General features: G+C 41.0%; 1 protein-coding gene and 1 long non-coding RNA gene across 2 annotated transcripts in view; one reads left to right on the forward strand and one right to left on the reverse strand.

Annotated features, from left to right (window-relative positions):
- The window catches only part of HMGA2 (high mobility group AT-hook 2), a 133,341-nt gene extending 129,715 nt beyond the window's left edge, over positions 1–3,626 (reverse strand). The window contains exon 1 of the mRNA XM_074325456.1: positions 988–3,626. Within this exon, the coding sequence (XP_074181557.1) occupies positions 988–1,098 (111 nt within the window). The 5' untranslated portion in view covers positions 1,099–3,626. The remainder of the gene's footprint in view (positions 1–987) is intronic.
- Positions 1–22,993, forward strand: part of LOC109447781 (uncharacterized) — a 424,051-nt gene that overhangs the window by 187,742 nt on the left and 213,316 nt on the right. The gene's annotated exons all lie outside the window — the stretch shown is intronic.

Below are 22,993 nucleotides of genomic sequence, written 5' to 3' on the forward strand. Positions count from 1 at the left end.
TCTATAGACATGTCCCTCTCTAGTCCTGCCCGCCAAGGCTTGGAAATTGCAGCGAACAAAACCCCCCGCCCTGGGCGCTGCGCGCAGCTCTACAGGCGCCGGCTGCACGCTTAATTGGTTGCATCCGCAGACAAAACCCTCCACTCCGCGGGGTCCCGGGCGCCCCTCAATCGTCCCCTCCCAACCCCCAGCCAATGGCCCGGGAGTAGTACACTTAATGTCTGCAGTTCTGAGGCGCAGGATCCAGGGGCAAAAAGGGGACTGGGCTCCTGGCGAGGAAATGACCCTAGCTACGGTGCACCCTCCGGGACACTACTTTCCATCGCGCCCTTGGCCAAACGAGCTAATCCTGTCCTACGCGGACCCAGGCTCTCCTGCAGCCCCTTCCCCGGAACACCTAAGAGGACCTGGCGGGCCCACGAGGTCTTTGTCGGGAAGGCGCGAGTCTCCGGCAACCGAGAACTTGGGGAGGGCGCCAAGGGGGCGGCTGCGGCGTGCCAGACCCGGGCCCGCAAGCAGCCCCGGTTGGCGGGAGACAGAGCCAACGGCCCCCGGGACTTCAGCCCCTCCGACTCTGCCTCGCAGAGCACTCCTGCCCCCCGGCACTTCCTTCCCCTGAGGCAATTGCAAGGCGGCTAGGAAAGCGTCTTGGCGAGCCCTGGATTGTCCGACCCCGGCCGCTTCCAATCACCAGGAGCCACCGCGCCACTCAGGGCCGTGCACAATAGCGAAAGTCCGAGGACGCGCTTCGCCGGACCCCACCTCCCGCCTCCACCCGGCCGCCCGCCACGGCTCCCCACCTCCCCGCCCCGGGGCTCGGCCGCGCACTGGCGACAGGGACTCCGCATCCCGCCCCCACCCCCTAACCGGCCGGCAGCGTGCGGCGGCCGCGGCGACTGGACTCCCGCGCTGGGGGGGCTGCGCGTCGCCAGGACCCGCAGAGGGAGCGGAGGTGGGCTGGTGCCCCCACCCCGCCCGCGTACTGACTTGCTGCTGCTTCCTGGGTCGGCCGCGTCCTCTCTTCTGAGGCGCCGGGGCGGCAGGTTGTCCCTGGGCTGAAGTGGACGGCTGCCCCGCGCCTTCACCGCGTGCGCTCATCCTGCCTCCCGCTGCCGCCGCCGGTGCTACCGCCGCTGCAGCCGCTTCGCTTCAGCTGCCCCCAATCGGCCCAGCACCTTTCGGGAGAGTGGGTGATAGGGCTGGAGAATGAGGCAGGGTGAGCGAGAGCCGGCTTGCTGCGAGGGCTGCTGCTGCTTAAGCTGCCGCCGCTGCCACCATCCACACCGGACGTCCAGCGGCTGCCAAAAAGAGAGAAGAGGGGAGGAGGAGGAGGAGAGAGAAGGAGGCGCTGCTGGTGGCGGCGGCAGCGGTGGGTGGGTGCCGGAGGTGGAGGTGGCGGCGGCGGCGGAGGTAGCGAGAGGAGGCGGAGGGAGGCGAAGGAGAAGCAAAAGAGGGTTCGAAGTCGGGAGGCTCCCCTCCCGGTGTGGGGTCAGGAGTCGCGGTCACCGGGAGCACTTCGGGAACGGCTTGGAAAGGGAAGAGACTCGGAGTGAATTGTGTCCCTTGAAATGTTAGGCGGGGAGAGAATGCCTCCTCCTCTTCCCCCCGCTCCGCGCTCGCAGAGCAAGAAAGAGAAAGAAAGAGAAAACAAATAGCGCCTTGGGCAGTCGGAAAGCAAAAGGAGGATGGGGAGGTTCTGCCGGAATAGGGTCGGGCACTGAGCACAGGCAGGGAACGAGCCGTGGGTGGCACCGCGCCTCCTAGGGTGGCGGGAGCAGGAGGCAGCGGCACCAGAGAGTCGGAGGGGGACCCGCTGCTCGCTCCTGCGTCCGGCACCAAGTGCGCGCTGCCCGGGCTGGAAGTTTTCTGAGTTCCTGCCCCTGGATTCAAGTGGGATGAGTGTGTGTGTGCTTGGGGAGGGGGTGGCGGGGTGGGGGGGAGTGCCCACCTCTAATCGTGGGCGGATAAAGGGGAGGGGGCTGCGCTGGAGGAAAAGTATGAGGAGGAGGGAGGCCAGGCGGACCGTCGAGCCAAGGCGCCTGGCCGCGGGCCAGAGGCAGCGTTCGCAATACAACTGCCTCGACGGCGGCGGCGCCCGGGTGCCACCCGGAGCCCCGCTCACGTGCTCCCGCCCGGCGGCGGGGTTAAAGGGACAGGCCAGGGATCCCGAGCCCGCTCGCTGCCGGCCTCGCCCCGCCCGCCGCCCGAGGTCGCCCCTGGGCGGTTGTCCTAGGAAGGCGCGGGAATGTGACCGTCCCAGAGCCGCGTTTAGGGGTTTGACCTTTACCTGCACCTCCACGTCGCGGAGCCGGCATTCTGTAGGAAGCGTCTAGCTGCACGCGCGGCGGAGTTCTAGCTCCCTGTGAGTGGAAAGGGACTGAAGAGGAGTAGCAGTGGGCCCGCGGAAGCTCTGCTCTGCCTCGGAATGCCCTCATTCCAGATGGCACGACCCGGCGCGAGCACACACACACCGAGACGTGAAATCAAGTACACGGGCACACTCGCACGGCACATGCATACATGCATAAATACACGTAACAAACATGCGCGCACTTACATGCACCGAGGTGTACACGTACATTCACAGATACATGCACACGTGCAAACAATGTGCACACACGCACGCGGAGCGCGCCAGCCTCTTCATTGAAATTTTTTTCTCCGGGAAAGATTAGAGGCGACGAGAAGTCTCCCCCCAGCCCCGTCTGGCGCTATGCACCCCGGTTCCAAAGTACGTAGGGTAGAGGGGTTGCCCCGCGCGGGGACCTCGTAAGCTTTCTAACACCACAATTGCGCCAACTGTCCAACTCTCCCTTCAATTTACCTCGATTTAACCTTCTCCCTAGGAACTCCCTTTCTGCCAAGTCCTAATTTTATAGCTTGGGCTGTTTCATAGTTATGTGAACACCATAATGACCGTAGTCCGTTTTAAAAAGGTGGAGTTACATTTTAAAATGTACCTCTTTTCATCCTTGAATAACAGAAAACTAAAAAAAAATTAGGTTCAGATTTTCACACATCAAATCCAAAATTATTTTGCACTAATTCCAAAATAAAAACTTTCACCCGAGGAAGATTTTTTTTTTCCCCAAAAAAATACAGACCACCGTGGAATAAAAACGCCTACTTTACATCCGTAAGCAGGGAGTTAGGCACCGCCAGGTTCCGCTGAGCCTGTGGAGAAGGCGCGTGTAAATGTCTGTCTCGGCGAGGCGGCGCTGATTGGTCCGCGTTGCCATTTTAAATCCATTTCCAGCTGCCCTTTGCAGAGCTGGGACACTTAGCTGCACGTTGAGTGCCCTGCAGAAACCCAGGTTTCTCCTGGGTCTGGGAACGCTTATCTGTGATGCAGAGGGAGAGTCCCCATCCCTCCGGATGGAGCCCAGCAGCTGACTGGGGAGGGAGGGGTCTAACAGGAACCTAAGGTTTTCTGCCTCGGCTTGGCTGAAAGATGGTATCTGCATCAAAGCCTTTGAAATTCCGTGTACTAACGATTACAATGACATTGCTAACTGCCAAATTTGTACATTTGTTAATGTGATCACATTCACACTGTGGTGTGCACATTTTACATACACATGCAAAATGAGATTCTGGGTTTGTTTTTGTTTGCTTCCTTTTTGCAAGGACTACAGATAAAATTCTGACGGTGAATGTAAGAGAAATCATTGAGGATTTCAGCCAGCCAGTTTCCTATTGGGTCCATTATATTCCTGGATTTTTTTTTTTTTTTTCATCTTCTCAGAGGCCGGCAAGGAGGGGATTCCAAATTTTTATTTTTGCATTAATCTTTCATTCTAAGAAAAGCACAGAACAATTGGAGTTAGGAGAATGTCCATCCACGTGTTCTCAGGCCACTGTCACTTAGTTGTCGGACTATTTGACCTCTTTTGAGTTTATAACAAGAAGAATAGGGGGAAAATATTGCATCAAGTTTTGTCTAAATCAGTTTTATATTTAATTTCTTCAGGTTTCTGTATATTTTCTGTTAGGAAGACATTAAAAGTTGTCTTCATCTTGGAAGCTACTTCAGACTTTAAAATGATGTTACGTATTTTTATTAAGTTAAATGGTTGTATTTTAATTTAAAGAATGGATTTTTTTACATTTACATTTGAGGGATTTTTCCCCCCCAGTTTAAGATGCTCAGTTGTTCACTTCCTCTTTTTTATCTCACCATATTTCAAGGCTGAACTCTTATTTCTAATTTGAAAACTTTCCAGGTGGTTTCTGTCTACATGAATTTATTTCTTTTTTTCTTCTGTACTTACTATCAAACTGAACAGTTAGCACCTTGGTTGTATATGTTAAAGGTTTCTAATTATCCAATACATGATTTAGTGTTTGGATCAGGTCTGCTTATTAGTGGGTGGTAAGTTAATTCAATGGACCCATAACATAAGTTTAACACAATAGAATGCAATAAATAATATCACATGTAAAAGCTTTGTTTTAGTTATATAGTACATGTGTGTAAAACTTGTATTCAGATGCTTTTGTTCACCCTTTTACATTTTGGAAATTGGAATGTATCTTAGAGTTCAGGGTACCTCAGCACTGTGTTATCCCACATTAAACAGTATCTTTTATATTTTAGTGGTATATGTAATACTGATGTGTTTTATAATCAATGGCACCATAGATCAGTGAGATATATGTATGTAAAGTCTATTTCTTACTGTGGATTGCAGTGTAACATGTATAAATGACACTGACTTCGACAGTTATGAGACATGGGTTCTTTTACGACTTTACTAAACCAGCTCTGTGGTCTTTGGTAAATCATTTCTCTCTGTAGCTCAGTGTCCTCATCTCTAAAACGGAAGTTCAGTATAATCTATGAGAGTTCTTCCAGTTCTAAGAGCCTTCAAAACATGTATAATATCTTATTCTGTAATTGTGTCCTGTTTATATGTAAATTGTATGTAGATTCCTTGGAAATAAGTAGTATTTTTAACATCTCTTTTTTGTGCCAGTTATGCAGTTTATAATAGACTTTTGGTACTTACTAATTTATTGCTATGACAAAGTTACTCTTAATTAAGTTACCGTCTTACAAATGTACCACAGAATGAGAAAAGCATTACATATATTAAAATATCTTCAAAATTCTCTTGACTAAAGGAAGATGTATCTGTGATGAAGGGATTGAGGTTCTCACATTGCACTTTATCACATAATATTCATACTTCAATATATTCATAAATTGAAGAATAATTTAAGGATTTTTCTGAGATTATAACTGGTTGGATTAATCGTGGATGTATTTTATACATAATTAAATGGATTATTATAACCAGGTATTTTGGAAGTGAATGTAGGGTCACAGAAAAAAGTTATGATTAATATTTATGGAATAGAATGAATAGCATATATATACACATATACAAATATGTGTGTATAGTAGTATATACAAATTAGTAGAATGCAAGGTAAACACATTTCTGAAAAATATTTCTAGTGTTTTAACATGAACTCATGTGTACTGCTCAAATTCACAATTTTAGAGGTTATGTCTTTTAAAATGTACTTAGTATTTAATGCGATGTAAGAGGAAGAATCTCTAAGAATTTCCCTACATATCACCAATCAAGAATATTTGCTGCCAAGTTAACATTTTGGTGTTTGGTGGGGAAAGGCGTGTTGTGGACAGCTTTTCTCATTCCATAGATAAAGGATCATCAAACAAAATGAATTTGTCCACTCAGTCATTCCAGAAACATATATGGAGTTGGTTTTGCAGTAATTTCACCTATTATTTTCTCAGAATTTGGGAATATAATTCATCCAGAACTGGAAAGAATCTCTTTTGAAACAGCTAGGTAATCATTTAAAATTGATTTACCTCTTATGTTAAGCCTTTCATTTACCCTTACAAATATTTATTCTCCTCTATCCAATCCATAGTTCATTCAACAAATATTTTTGAGTACCCAATATGTGCTAGGGTTCACAGAACATTCTTTTTGATGAAAGTCATGGAAGCAGAACTGAAGAATAATTTCATTTCCATCTCTCATTCATTGATATTATACTGTTAGCCCCAAACAATCTTGGTCTAGATATACTCGCAAGCAGCTTTGGATAGCAGAAGGAATATGGGCTTTTAAATCAGATTTCGGAATGGGAGGTGTAGTGGGCAGAATGCTAAAATGGCCCCTAAGATTTCCTGTCCCCCACCCCGCTATGTACATGCTGTGCATAGTCCCTGGGAATCTCATATGATGAATTTTACTCCTGTGATTATGTTATTTTAGATGGTACAGTTGCCCTTAAGATAACAAAATTATCCAGGTGAACCAACCTAAACATACATATTCTTTTAAAGCAGAGAGTTTTCCTCTAGCTGATTTTAGGGGAGGAAGTTAGAGATTTGGAGCTCAAGCATTTGACTTAACATTGTTGGCTCAAAGATAGAGACATCTCATGGCAAAGGATCTGGGCAGCCTCTCGGAGCTGAGGGCAGCCCCAAGCTAACAGCCAGCAAGGAAACAGGGACCACATTTATGGAACCACAAGAAACTGAATTCTGCCAACAAGAATAAGCTTGTAAGTGGAATCTTCCCCAGAACCTCCAGATGAGAAATCAGCTGGGGCAACACCTTGATTTCAGCCTTATAATACTCCCAGCACAGGACCCAGCCATACCATACCTGACTTCTGACCTACATATCTGTGAGCTAATAGGGGGGTATTTTAATGGTATTTTTAAAGTCATTAAGTTTGTGGTGAATTTGTTATGCAGCAATAGAAAACTGATACAGGAGGGATCTGCTCAGATAAACTTCCTTTCTTTTCTCCATCCAATGGACTTCTTCCAAAATACAATTAACACGTACAGTTTGTCTGGAGATGTCCCAAGTGGTTGCACCACACCTACAAAGCCACCCACTGTGTCTCTTTGGGCTTATAATGAAGCATGGAAACACATCATCTTGCATTGCTTTCCATCCTTCCCTCTTTTTCTCTCTCCCTATCTCTCCTCTATCTATCTGTCTATCTATCTATCTATCTATCTATCTATCTATCTATCTATCTATCTATCATCTCTATTTCTCTCTATCTCGGTAACTTGGTATTCCTAAAGCTACCATGCTGGAGACATGTAGCGAGAAGTTACACATTCAGATAATTCTTGGTCCCCAAATACTCATCTCCAAACCACCCGAAGCTGATGTGAAGTAGATCAGTGGAGAAACTCCTGCTGAGCCCTCCCCCAATATCAGATTTATGAGTAAAATAAATGTTTTTGTTCTTAAGCCATTAAAATTTTGGAGGTTTTTTTAAAATATATACACGAGGTCTGACAATTAAGTTCGCGAACTTGCCACCGTGCATTTACATTGAAAGCACTGTACAAACAGCTCGGTAAGGTTCTATAACCTTGGTATATCAGTGTCTCACAGCTGTGTTCATGTTGAAGTGTGACAGTGTCTTGTTGAGTGGCATTCATTATTGGTGCATGTTTTTGTGTGCTATGGCAAAAACGTCTGAGTTTGAATTGGAGCAATGAACAAACATTAAATGTCTTGTTAAACTTGGCAAGAGTGGAAGTGAAATCAGGGACATATTAGTCCAAGTTTGTGGGGATAATTCCATGAAGAAAACGGCAGTGTACAAATGGATTAAACGTTTTTCTGAGGGGAGAGAACATGTCACTGATGAAAAAAGGTCATGGTGTCCAATAATGAGCAGAACTGATGAAAACATTGCAAAAATTCATCGAATTATATGTCAAAATCATCAACTGTGAAAAGCATAGCAGACCAAGTAAACATCGATAGAGAAACAGGAAAATCTTAAGTGAAAATCTTAGCATCAGAAAGGTGTGTGCAAAAATGGTCTTGAAGAAGCTCACCGATGAACAAAAGCAAAGGAGAGTCGAAGTTTGCCAAGACCTTGTGGAGAGGCAAGATGAGGTTTTAGGCCATGTTATCACTGGTGATGAAACATGGGTGTACCAATACAACCCTGAAACAAAGTGTCAAAGTGCACAATGGAAGTCAGACAATTCTCTACAACCAAAAAAACTTCCGTCAGTCCAAAACAAGAGTCAAAATGATGTTGCTAACCTTTTTTGATATCAGGGATTATTCACTATGAATTTGTACCAACTGGACAAATGGTTAACCAAGTTTGCTATTTGGAAGTGCCGAAAAGGCTGCATGAAAAAGTTAGACGAAAACAATCTGAACTTTTCGCCAAAAATTCATGGCTCTTGCATCACGACAATGCACCAGCTCTCACGGCACTGTCTGTGAGGGAGTTTTTAGCCAGGAAACAAATAACTGTATTGGAACACCCCCCTACTCACCTGATCCTGCCCCCAGTAACTTCTTTCTTTACCCAAAGATAAAGGAAATATGGAAAAGAAGACATTTTGATGACATTCAGGACATCAGGGTAATATGACAACAGCTCTGATGGTCATTCCAGAAAAAGAGTTCCAAAATTGCTTTGAAGGGTGAACTAGGCACTGGCGTCAGTGCATAGCTTCCCAAGGGGAGTACTTCAAAGGTGACCGTAGTGATATTCAGCAAGAAGATATGTAGCACTTTTTCTAAGATGAGTTTGCAAACTTAAGTGTCTGACCTCGTATAACCACAGACACTGGCCCATCTTTTCTCCCCCTAAAACTAATTTCTCTTTTTATTTATTTCCTAATTAATAACCTAATGAATCCCAATTAATAACCTCAAATGTGTGATTTGCTTATCTAGAAACCACTCTTAGCTGGGAATCACTCTAAATTCTTATTCTCATTCTGTATCAAATGATCACCAAGTCATTCCAGTTCCCGACTTCGAAATATTTCTTGAATCTGTCTACTCTCCACCTCCACTGCCACTGCCTTAGTTAGAGCTCTCTCCATTTCTCATTTGAAGAACTCCAATGTCTTTCTCTCTAGCCCTAGCCTTCAGTCTTACATTTAAAAAATCCATTTTTCTACAATGCTTCTAGAAGAATCTATTTTTTTGATCAGTTATCTTTATTATCCTTTTTCCTTATCACAAAAGTAACATAAGATGCATTGTAGAAAATGCAGGAGTCAGGAAAGCAAAGAAAAAGATTCCCCAATTATCCTACTAGTCATAGATAACCCTGTAATATTTTAATACTTCTAGACTTTAAATGAACTACTACAGGTTCATGCTGCACATTCAGTTTCATAACATATTTTTATGTAAATAATATATCATGAATATTTTTTCATGTCAATAAATGTTCTAATGGTGCCATTGTATTCTATGGCATATATATGTATATATATATATATATATATATATATATATATATATATATATATACACACACACACCTGGAATTAAGTAAGAGTTTGATAAAAATTTTTATGACATCTTTGTGAAAAGATGAAGAAATATGGCTTGGATGTTATGCATTCCTTTGTGCTGACATCAACTTCAAAGGTGGTCTCTTCTATTAGCATCTTGGCATAATTTTCAAATTTTCAGGAATCCTAAAGTTAGAAGGAATAGCTTACTCTATTGATACCCAAATTAAGATTCAAAAAGATCTCAACAAGCTATAATACAATTTAAGAAGATGAATATGGGTTATGTAATTAGTTTCAAAAGGGTGGACAAATCAGCCTTACCAATATAGTGTGGAAAAAGTGACTTAAAAGCAATTCCTAGTATTACATATAAGATTAAGAAGCAGATACAAATACCAAATCATTATGTTGTACACCTGAAACTAATATAATGTTATATGTCAATTATGCCTCAATTTTTAAAAAGTTTTCAAAGAAAAAAGTGAACTAAGAAGCAGATATTGCTAGGTTCCCACCTAATATAAATTCTGCTCTTCTAATTTAGTAAAAGAACACCTACAGTGTTGAGTATGGCAATATGCCCAACCGTAAAACTACATTTCCCAGCTTCCCTTCTAGATTGGGGTACTCAGTGAAATAGAAGCAGAAGTCTTCGAAAAGTACTTCTTCAGGGAAAGCTCTTTAAAGGGGATTGACTCAGCTGAGAGGCTTCTCCATTTGTACGTGTAATAGATTACCAGTTGTTCTAGCACCATCTATTGAAAAGACTCTCTTTGCTCCATTGTATTTGCTTTGCTCGTTTGTCAATAATCAGTTGACTATATTTGTGTGGGTCTATTTCTGCACTCTCTGTTCTGTTCCATTGATCTATTTGTCTGCTCTTTTGTGGATACCACACGGTCTTGATTACTGTACCTTTATAGTAAATCTTGAAGTTGCGTAATGTCAGTTCTCTGACTTGTACTTTTCATTCAATCCTGAGTTGGTTATTCTGGGTCTTTTGCCTCTCTGTGTAAACTTTAGAATAACCTTGTTGATCTCCACAAAATAACTTGCTGTGATTTTAATAGGGATTATGTTGAATCTATAGACCAAATTAGAAAGAACTGACATCTGGACTGTATTGAGTCTTCCTATTCATGAACATGGAATACTTCTCCATGTATTTACTAAAGACGTCTATTGATCTCTTTCATCAGTATATTGTAGTTTTCCTCATGTAGATCTATTATGTAGATCTAATATGTATTTTGTTAGATTTAGATGTAAGTATTTCATTTTGGGGCATGCTAATGTAAAAATGTAAATGGTAAAGTGGTTTTAACTTCAAATGCCACTTGTTCATTGCTGGTATATAAGCAATTGGCTTTTATATATTAACCTTGTATCTTCAGTCTTGCCATAAGCATTTATTAGTTCCAGGAGTGTCTGAGTCAATTATTTTAAATTTTCTACATAGATAATCATGTCATATGAGAACAAAGACAGTTTTGGCTTTTTCCCTTCCCAATACGTGTACTTTTTATTTCCTTCTCTTGTCTTATTGCATTAATAGTTCATCAATTACAGTTCAGGTTTTCCTATGCCAGTACTGGTTCTGTGGTGGTTTCTGTTCTGGGAAGTTGTGATTCTCTATATTCATCTGCATCTCCAATTTTTGAGGCAGTGGTTTGCCCTGTGACCTACCTTCTCTTTTGCATCTAAGAAGAATTGTTTTTTCAGTTTGTTCAGCTTTTTACTTGTTGGGACTGAGTGGCAACTTATAGGTAAGCTCCTTACCTACCAGACTGGAAACTTGCAATCTTTGTAACTGACTTTTCAATACCCAGAATAGAAAAGGTAATAATGTCATTATATTTTGTCCTCATCAATATACATCAGGAAAACTATTTTCAGGTCTAGGCATCATGCTTTAAGAGGGATTTTGACAAATAACATGTGACCCACGTAGGTTTTCCAAACATGTCATATGAAGACCATTTGAAGGAAATGGGTTTTTTAGCCTAAAGAGAGACTTGTGGCAATATGACCCCCATCTTAAAGTGGGGAAGAACATTTAGATATATTCTTCATTGCTTCAAGCAGAAGAATGATGGGTAGTCAGATTGCAGCCAAATATTAAGATAGAACTTTCTAAAGTTAGGGTTGTTGAAAACATGCTGTATAATTGTATCATGTAGTAAGTGAAGTCCCAGTTAGTGATGTTTAGGCAGAGACTTAGCAACTAAACCCAGGGACATTGTGGGGAGGTTCAGAGTGGGAGGTGAAATTAGAGACATTGTTTTCACTCCTTTTGAAGACCAGAGTCCTTTCTTCAAGTGAAGGCTTACTGAGGACTTCTCAATCTATCCTCACTCCTGGAAAGACTCTCCAGAGCTTCCCAGAACAGAGCTTGAAAAGACCAGATTCGAAGGTATCTCTATAACTCTGATTCCAACTTGTAATGTTAGCTAGTCTCAGTTATAGATGAATACTTGCTCATACATGAATATTTTCTCTTTGATACCTGAGAAGAGTATTGGGAGAAAACCAGTTTTATTACCTGAAAACATTTAAATAAAAATAAAGTCCCCTATCATATATGCATTAGAGGGGAATGATTATTACATATCTTAAATGTAACAACTATATTATCTCCAAAGGGAAATTTTAGTCTGTGGCATCATTCTCATGTTTAGTAAAGTGTACATTGCCATCAATTATTAAGTGGTACCTATTATAATAAATAAGACACAGTAATAAGTAGCAATAAATAGTAATAAGAATGAGTGATAGAACGGCCATTTGGTACCAAACCTTGTTTCAGGTGCTTTTGGGGAGAGAGGCAAAGTTTGGGAAAGAACATAAAGGAGAAAAAGAAAAACAAAAACAAACCAGACCTGGGTGTGGGTTCAGACTTCAAAGAATTTACAAACTGGCCAGAGTTACATGTACATAAGTCACTATAATTTAAAGCAGAAAAGGATAATCACTCTCAAGTATGTGCTGAGTGAGTTCAAGGAGAGAAGAGATTTCCACGGTGTGGGGATTAGGGAGGCTACTTGGGAGCAGTGGTTTTTGAGAAGGCCTTGAAGGACAGCTAGACACAGAGATGGGAGGAAAGGGATTTGAAGCAAAGGGAGGATTATGAGAAAAGTTGCTGAAATGCAAACCTGAAACACATATACCAAGAGAGGTTTTACTACATTAGTCAGATGCCAGCTGGAAACAATTCACTGCAGATGGTTCTTGCAAAGGCATTTAACTGCACGGACCATGTACAGAGATTGGGCAGAGTTATAGGAACAAACAAGGAATGTTGAGGTACCCAGACACTAGCAATATTAGGGAGTCATCACCACTCTAGGGATGAAGGAGTAAGCAGAGGAATTTCTGTTAAGGACCCCAGGAAGGGCCCTGGAGGAGGGGTGATCTGGTAGGAGCTGAGGTCAGGGCGGTGTGTGAGAAGAGGCACCAAAGCAGAGAATAGGTAGGAAGAAACGCCCTGACCTCTTTCCCTCCTGCTCTGCTTTCTCATGCCAGTACATCCCATTGGCCAAACTCAATAAGGAGCCAACAAGCGAGGGCTCCTGGGTGACTTAGGCCACCATCATCAGCCTCCAAGTAGGGCACAGAACAGGGCAGAGAAGGACAAAGAATAGATCTCGGGTGGGTGGTTGATTGAGAGAACAAAAAATCACCACGAAAAGTTGAGAAGATTTTGGAACATCTTAATTACCACATTAAAAAGTACCTAAATTATTTGGTAGCTAATGTAGAGACACTGAGATTTATCAATAATAGTGTGAGTTAACAAAAATTCCAGAAGTGGGCAGGCCAGGTGAGGCAGAACTCCACGATGTCATCACTGTTCCCTGTTCCTTCTTCCATGCTGCACCCCAATTCTTAGCATGTGGCTTTCATCTGTATGGTCACCTCATGGTTAAAATATGGCCACTCCACCTTTCATCTCATATCAATGTCCTAAACAATAATAAAAAGAAAAATGACAAAGAGACCGAACTTTTCCAGAAATGCACAGCAGATTTTCACCACAGGGTCAACCTCAGCTGCAAATGAGGGAGGCTGGGAAAAAGCACATTGCTACTCTGAATAAAATTAGTGTGTGTGTGTGTGTGTGTGTGTGTGTGTGTGTGTGTGTGAAGAAAGAAGAGGAAATGAAATACTGGGTAGAAGCTAGCAGCATTTGATATAAAAGAGAAGAAAGCTTGACGGGAGAAGAGCGCTCTATTTCTTAATTATTTGAGCTTCTAGGAATTCCAAACTTGGGTATTGTTGTCCAGATGGAGAAGTTGGGAGGAGGAGCTATTTAGAGAATGAAAAGGGTTTCTGAGATTTGAGACATACTTCATTTGGAGTGACAGCAACATATAACACATAATGGCTAAGCCATGTTAGAAAACAGGAAAGAGAATAGAATTGGAGGTAGAGAATTGGGTAGTAAGATAGATTGAATTATTGTTTCTAACTCTTTACTTCCATTCTTAATACAACTGTACACTCATGCCTTTTGCCACTGCAAGTCAAGTTTATTTACCAGCTCCTTAAAGTTGGGTTTGGCAACATGAATTTTTTGGACAATGGTTTGAGAGCAGAAGTTACATGTGTGAGTTTTAGGCCATGGAGTATTTCTGCTTGAGATTGTAAACTCCCTTATGATAAGAACACTACCTAGTCCTGGAATAAAGATTCATGAAATAGATCAGAACTAATACCCAGCCAAGCCTAGTAAAGCCACAGTCAACGTGCAAACTTATGAGGAAGAAATAGATGCTTGTGGTTGAAGACACTGAAGTTTGAGGTTGTTCTATTATACAACGCTACTATAGCAGAAACCTAATTAATACATGTGGTCATTCTCAAAGACACAAGAAAATATGAAAACGACTTCACTCCCACCAGGATCACTATGATCAAACAGACAGATAAAACGAGTTTGGGCAAGGATGTGGAGGAATTGAAACACTCATACATGGCTAGTGGGAATGTGGGAAATCAGTCTAGCAATTCCTCAAAATGTTAAAGGTAGAATTACGATGTGGCCCTGCAATTTCACTCCTAGATATATTATCAAAAGAAATGAAAACATAGGTTTACACAAAAACTTATGCATAAGTGTGAATAGCAGCGTTACTCACAATAGCAAAAAAGTGGAAACAGCAAATGTCCATCAACTGATGAATGGATATACAAAATGTGATACATTCAGATACTGGAATATTACTTAGCAATAAAAAGGGATGACATACGGACACATGCTACACACATGATGACACTTAAAAACATTACGTGAAGTGAAAGAAGCCATACTGAAAAGATCATATATTGTATGATTCCACTTATATGAAACGTCCAGAATAGGTAAACCTAAAGAGAGAAAAACAGATTTGTGGTCTGTGGAGGATGGAAGGGTGGCTAAGGAATGACTGCTAATGGGTAAGGGATTTCTTACTGAGGTGAAATAAATGTTCTAAAACTGATTGTGGTAATGGTTTTACAACTCTTTAAACATACTAAAAGCCAGTGAATTGTGTACTATAAATGGATAAATTGTATGGTATGGTTTAAAACAAAAAACAAAGGATAAAGCCACAGAACTACCAAAAAGACACATACTGTGAGCTGGGGACAATAAACCAGTCACACTCTCCTACCTGATGTGACTGTGACAAATGGCATATGTGATTTCAAAAGCTGGCTGAAGTTAGCAGGTAGAATCTTTGTCAGACAGAGATTTTCTCTATGTGGCACTAACTTTTCTACATAGGAGAAAGGCAGATATTCATGGGTTCATTAGCACCATTATCTAACCCAGTGATTTTCAAACTCTTGTAAAAAATATTTTGTTTAATAATGCACACAAGCTATATATACTTGAATAAAATCTAATTATAGAACATTCAAACAGTTCAGATATATTTGAAGTAAAATATGGAAGTGTGAAAATCTTTTTTCACTAGCCTACCAACTCTACATATTCTCCTCCCCAGAGGTAACCCCCGGAAACAGTAAATATACAGCATTCTAGTCCTTTATTCTAACCATTTGCCTAAACATATAAGCAAATGTATAACCCCGTTTTTCATAAATTGGACCATACTATGCACAATGCACTGAAATTTGCTTTTAAAAAACTTACCATGTCCTGAAGATCTTGCCATGCATTTTAATCAGCTGTATAGTATTTTCATAGTATGGTTCTACAGAGCTTGATTATCTATTCTCCTACTGAAGAACATTAGAATGTGTCCCAATTTACTGCTATTACAAAACAATGATAAAGGAGGTCTTGACATATACATCCTTGAGCATGTGTACAAGTATTTCTACAGGATAGTTTCTAAAAGTTACATTTCTGAGTTGAAGAGACTGCACATCTTAAATTTAGTCAGATTTTTTTTTTATCAATAGAAATCTTTTTCTGAATTAACCTTTACATGAAAGATCAATATATAGAAAGTGAAGAAAGGAAATGCATTGATCTGGGGCAGGGAAGCAGAGCTCTGAAGCTCTAATCCCTCCGCCTCACTCTCAACCTCTGCCTTCACTGCCCCCCCAGCCATCTCCTTGGAGACCTTAGGGTCCCAGAGTACAGAAAATCATTGCATGAATCAACTGAGTTGACATGTGATATTTCAGAATGTAAGGGTGGATTTTCAAACAGGGTTGATAATAACAAATTAATTCCAAATCAATGAGTTTTAGCTTCTTTTGTGTTTTACTCAACCAGTTGGACCATTGTCAAGCAGAATGACTCTTGAAAGCAGCGGCGGCTCCAGATTTTCTAGATAGGAGGGATTTAGAGGAGGCAAGCTGATTGCAAGGGCCTGGATGCTACTCTGCATTCACATGGAAAGCTGCCTGCCTAAGGTGGTTTTGGGGAGCTTAAAATGATTATGGGGGTCAAATAAAGCATCCTCCATCAAGCTACCACTTGGCTTGACCATATCGTAAATGTTTCATAAATCAAAACTAGATGTCAGGAAGAGAGAATAATTCTGATGCTAGACTGGATACATCTCTATTACCTATGGTCTGTATTAAATCCCAGTCTTAGAAATATAAACTTTTAGAATGCTTATATTGTCATCAGCTAAAAGAATACATCTGGATAGCAATGAGTCTTTTGCAATCCAACATAAAATGGAAGGGGATGTTACCTAATTCTAGTGAAATCTTTAAAAAAATGAAGTTCAAGAGCATAAAATACTTGCACAGCAATTCCTTTCAAAGACACCAACATTATTTAGCTTGGAAATCATCGTGAAGATATACAACTTATAGTTCCTAGCTCCAGTTTGTAGGGTAAAAATAGTAAAGCTGGTTAAAGCTGCATAGTTGAGGCACTTATTATTTGAAGCTGAAGTCTGGCCAATATTTAAGAAAATAAAATTCCAAAACATTTTTTAAAAATGTCATTCCCACTTGTTGTCAAAACAATTCATTCCCTCCCTGAGAGCAAAAGCTGTGTGATTTCCCTTTATACCACTTAGACCTTGCATGCAATTCAACAAATCTTTGATAAATGAAAGAAAAAAAATGGTAGCCACCAAATCTGAAAGAAGAGGTACATAATTTAATTAAACCATTCTGGCCTCCTAAGAGAAGTTCTTTAAAAAGGGACATGTCTTTTGAACAGCAAACCAGTTCTTTAAAATTAAGGAAATATATATATATATATAGTTACTTAATTTTTATAAGGGATATATATATGTATATCCCTTATAAAATTCTCGAATATTACAGAAAGATATAAAATGAAAAGAATCTCCCCACCCCCACTCCCTTAAACTCTAGCTCTAATTCCATTTTCCAAAGGTAATTCCTGTTAATAATTTCTTGTTAGTTCTAAATGATTTTATGCACTTGTGAGTCTATGTGTAGTGAACACCTCTTATTCTTTTTGGCCACACAAGATCAGCCTCCTCTTCCTGTGTTTTGGGAATTCCCACTTAATATTTAATTGGGCACATCTTGCCTCTTAACATAGACTCTAAAAATGCCAGGTATTCCTTTTAGTGGCCCCTCCAGCAGTAGAAGTGTAAACATACTTCCTAGTCTCCATCACTTAGCACCCAAGCTTTTAGAAGATAGAGACTCAAAGAGCAGGTAACGCCAGAAATCCATGCTGGTAAGGGTGAGGCAATGGCTGCAGTCAGCATCGGAAGCAGCAGTGGTTTAGTGGTACTGGCAGGGTACCGGCAGCATCCAAGATTTCCCAGGGCAACTGTATGGTGCAGTCTGGAGCCTTGTTACTGGCTGCACAATTCAAAAGCGGTTCTTCCCAAACAGTGCATTGTGTTTGTGCATTGCCCAGAATTCACTGGATCCCTCGTTACTGTTTTGTGTGCCTCTCCTCCCCAGTATCTCAAGATGCTTTCACTTCAACAAGCCAGCACCTACAGTAGTTCCCCCTTATCCTCAGGGAATACGTTCCAAGACCACCAGTGGATGCCTGAAACAGGAGATAGTACCAAATCCTATATATGTTGTGGGTTCTTTTCCCCCTATACATACGTACCTATACTGAAGTTTAAATTTATAAATTTGGCATAGTAAGAGATTCATAATAATAATTAATAATAAAAATGCAATGATTATAACAATACACTGTAATAAAAGTTATGTGAATGTGGTATTAAGTAGAACAGGGTGACTTGAACACAAGCACTGCATATAGTGACAGTGGATCTGATAACCAGGATGGTTGCTGACTAAAGGATGGGCATGGATATGCTGGAGGAAGAGGTGATGCATGTCCTGGGAGGGATGGAGGAGTGGATGGCTAGAGATTTCATCCCTCTACTCAGAACAGCATGCAATTTAACACTTACAAATTGTTTAGTTCTGGAATTTTCCATTTAATATTTTTGGACCTTGAATAAGGAGGGGACTCCTGTACATTTTTTTTTCTTCTCAAGGGCTGTCCATTGGCTCCTGGAACTAGCTTTTGCCAGAATGCATGAAAAGCCAGATGTTCTGGGAATTGCTTCCTGAGAGCAGCCCCTAAGCAATGACTTAGAGGCAGATTGGGAAAGCCCAGCCTCCAGGCCTTGGGCTGAGACAACATGGAGGCTGATCTTCTGCTACAGAGTTGCTCTGTGGGATCAGGCTGAAATTACCCTGGGAATCATTGCTTGAGACTGCACCCTTGCTGGCCTTCCTCCCTGTTTCCCCCACTCCCTCACCAGTTTCTCTTGGAATCCTTAGTAAATCACTAGCACGCATCTTCCACAGTCCACTTCAAGCTTCTCAGACAGCCAACTTCCTGGAGATTCAGAACCAGTCAAAACCTTTTTAAAAACGCCCCCCACTACTTTGTCACCCCACTTCCTTCCCATTTCCCTGTCCTCTCCCCCATCATTTCATCATTCTCAGCTTCTCTCCCTTCCCAAAGCTTGAAGTGGCATAGGGATGCAGAGTTTAGAATCAAGGAGAGAAGCTCTGGAAGGTGGTGCTAATGCTTTCATGCCATTTTCAGCTAGATCTCTTTTTGTCTTGTACTCAAACTAACTTATCTCTCTTCCTTCTTAGTGCTTAGAGTCAGGATACTCCAAAGCCGTTGTTGGTAATAAACAAATAATAATCAAAAGTTAAAATCATGTCTTACCGCACTATTGGTGAAAGCATACAGCTGCTCCCATGCTTCCTGAATACCCATCTAGTAGAAAGGCAGATTGCTCTTCCTTTTGATTCAATCATTTACCTTGGGTTCTATACTGTTTTACAATTTTTACAGTATTTCCCTTTTCAGATGAATAGTTCCATCAAATATTTATAATATGTTCAGATAAGTAGTCGTGTAGTACAAGGAAAAAATTCCACTGAGGTGTTTGGATGGTTTCACGGTATAGGCAACGAAATTTTTAGTGTTTTGGCATCATGACTTCAGGATAGAATTTCTTTTGTGGTACAGTCTTACTTAGCCTTACACTGTACATTTCTCCAAACTCATTACTAGGAGACAGCATAAAAATTACATTAATATTGATATGATAAAATGTCATTTTATGAGAATAATACAGTCTCGATTATTAATCTGACTTCCCTTGGAACATATAACACCCATAGACATTTTAAGTGGGAACATTCCAGTTTAAATTGTAATGCAAGCAAAGATATAGAATGATTCAGAGGACAGTATTTTTCTCATGAAACACTACATGTGATTCAAATTTATTTTTTCCAATTTATGTTTTCCCAAATCATTATTTAAATTATGTAATGTTCATCTTCTGACTTTTAATCTACTCATCATTTATTTGCTCATGCATACAATAAACAACTGTAAAGTGTCTGCTATGTGCAAAGGACTGTGCTAGGTGATGATAAGGGGGACCGAAAAAAGTCCCTTCAGTCCCTAAAGAGCCTACAGTTGATTAGGAGCAAGACCCAACAAACAAATAACTCTAAAAAAATAATGGAACGATAATAAATACGGGGTGGGGAAAGAGAAATACAGGTCAAACAAAGGCAGAAGCAGGGAAGTATGGTGCACATGTGTGACTTAAAATTATTTCACCTAGAAGGGTGTTTGGAAGGGAGCAGTGAAAGGTAAGGGGAGAGAGCTATTCATTGGGCCACACCATGGAGGATGTAGAAAGCCAGGCTAAGCGTTTCATGGTTAATAAAAGCCCAAGTTTACTTATAGGGACTCAACGGATCAAATCTTGGTTTTAGGGATTTAAATCTGTTAAAATTGTACAGAATGGAAGGCAAATGGTTACAAACCAGATGATATTCTACCAAATATTTAGTTTTCCTTAGATATAGAATTTTCACCCACATTGGTGCTTCACTAAACAACAGTTTTGCATACATATTGGGGCTGATGGAGAATGAAGAGATGAAGCGGGCAGCCCAAGTCAAGTGCTGCACATCTAGTCATTCTATGGAATCCAGGAATTCTGGAAAACTTGCTGAGAATGTTTACGATGGCTATGCAAGGAACAGAGTTTGCATCACTCCTGGGACATTGTGGACAGAGATGGCAAATTGGATCCACCATACTTTTAATTCCATCAAGGCGCACCATATGCTTATAAATAGTGTTTTTGTGAGGACCTTAATCAAGGAGATTTAGTGCTGTAACTGGCCTATTTCTGATTCACTATTGTCTAAGATCTTGCATTCTTTCAAAAGTTGAAACAGAAAACTAGAGTAAATTACACATATCTGCTGCCTAAAGGATTTATATTTTCCTTTTGTTTGTTCTTAAATACCATCATTCTACTCATCTGCTGACTGTTCAATTGCAAGACATAGTGGCATAAAGCCAGATATCCTGTCCTGTGGTTTCCCCTCCCTCACTCATGAGATTAGAGGGAATGGGGTGGTGGGGGGAAAGGGGGGCATGGAGGGAAAAGAGGAAAAAGGCATAGGAAGTTCTTCTGTTTTACTAAAGGCCTCATCCAAAAACAAAGGAAAAATATGTTAGTATAAATACCACTACAAAGAAAATTTCTGATTAGCCAGAAGTTTTCAGTGTTGTAGCTGGCACTGATTCACTTATTCTATACAAGGAGAAGTATAGACTGTATGAATTTCAACAGCATGTTGAAGTGCTTTGTGATGGCTCTAAATTTCAGCCTAATATGCTGATGGAAGTGGCCCACCTGCCTTGTTACCCAGGGCTGAGCCTGAATTAAAGTGTGATGACTTGCTGCTGTTCTCGAGAGGCTGGGCAGCTGGCCTCCCTCCCCAGTTCTCCCTTTGGGGGTCCTCTATTTTGCATTGTCCAACTGTGCCTATGCATCTACCTTTCTGTAGCCAACTAAGAAGTTAGGCAAGGTTTGATTTAACAACATACTCAAATATTTTTCTTTATGAGCATTGCCAAGAGAGTAATCTGATTTTAATACTTAATGTGGTATATTCCACATTCCATATATCAGTAGTGCGCTTCCTTCTTCCCTCCTTTTCTCCTTCTCTGTTTTCCTTCTCTTTCTTCCATCACACTGTACTTCTTTGCTTTCCTCCCTCCCTCCATTTCTTCTCTTTCTTCTTACTTCCTTCTTTTCCCACCTTTCTTCTTTTCATCCTTTATTCTTTTCTTTTTTTTTTTTTTTTTTTTTGAGGGGCAATAAGTCATTTCATATTATGCAAGTTAAGAGAAATTAAAAGAGGAATTGTATTATGCTCAGGAAACAATGTGCCGCCTTCAGGAAATGGAAGATACTGTCATCTGACTTACATTGCCACAGAAAACACAGGCTTGTCTTCAATCCGGTTTGTAACTGTAGGTTACGTTGGTGTTGGCATTCCTGGTCAAGGAAATCTGTAGTTTGAAAGCATAAGAGAAATCATGCTGTTTATCCGTGATGCTGACATTTACAAGCAAGCCATAGGTTTTTACCCTGGCTACGTGTTTCCACCAGCTGATATTCCAGCGAATGGTTGTATGGGTATCCATCTCCATCACTAAAGCAGCTGGTGGTGAAGCATCAGTTGTTCTGCTTTCTGTGGCTGTGGTTGTAACATATTCTCACAACATCTAGGACAAAATAATTGTACCGAGAGCCACACACAAGATTTACACTGTGTATTTGTTTCTTAGGGCTACCGTAACAAATTACCACAAAATGGATGGCTTAAGACAACAGAAATCTGTTATCTCACAGTTCTAGAGCCCAGAAGTTTGAAATCCAGATGTCAGCTTAGTCGGTTTCTTCTGGAAGCTCTGAGGGAGAATCTGTTCTTTGTCTCTCTAGCTTCTGGTGACTGCTGGCAATCTTTGGTGATCCTTGGTTTATAGACTCCTCACTCCAATCTTTGCCTCCATCTCACACGTCTTTCCCCTATGTGTGTTTGTGTCTCAAATCTCCCTCTATTTTCTTTTATAAAGACAGCAGTCATATAGTAGTTCTATTTTTAATTTTTTGAGGAACCTACCATATGACCCAGCAATACCACTTCTGGGTATTTATCCAAAGAAGTCCAACACACCCATTCAAAAAGAAATATGCATCCCTATATTCATTGCAGCATTGTTTACAATACGCAAGATATGGAAGCAACCTAAGTGTCCATCAATAGACAATAAGGAAGAGGTGGTATATATATATGCAATGGAATATTACTTGGCCCTAAAAAAGAATGAAATCTTACCATCTGCAACAACATGGATGGATCTAGAGGGTATTACACTAAGTGAAATAACTCAGATAAAGACAAATACAATATGATTTCACTTATATATGGAATCTAAAAAGCAAAATAAATGAACAAACAAAACTAAAGAAACAGACTCATGATACAAAGAACAAACTGATGGTTGCCAAGTGGGAGGAGGATTGGGGGGGTGAATGAAAAAGGTGAAGGGATTAAGAGGTACAAATTGGCAGTTACCAAATAGTCATGTGGATGTAAAGTACTGCATAGGGAACATAGTCAATAATATTATAATAACTATGTATGGTGCCAGGTGGGTACTAAACTTATCTGGGGGATCACTTCATAAGTTATATAAATGCCTAACTACTATGCTGTACACCTGAAACTAATATAATATTGAAAGTCAACTGTAATTGAACATTTTTTTAATTGAAAAAAAAGAGACAGCAATCATTGTAATTAGGGCTAACTCTAAATTTAGGACGATCTAATCTTGAGATCCTTACTTTAATTATCTGAACAATGACCCTATTTCCAGCTGAAGTCACATTTACAGGGTTAAGACTTGAACACATCTTTTTAGGG

Source organism: Rhinolophus sinicus, linkage group LG02, assembly GCF_036562045.2.
Source record: "Rhinolophus sinicus isolate RSC01 linkage group LG02, ASM3656204v1, whole genome shotgun sequence".
Lineage (NCBI taxonomy): Eukaryota > Metazoa > Chordata > Mammalia > Chiroptera > Rhinolophidae > Rhinolophus > Rhinolophus sinicus.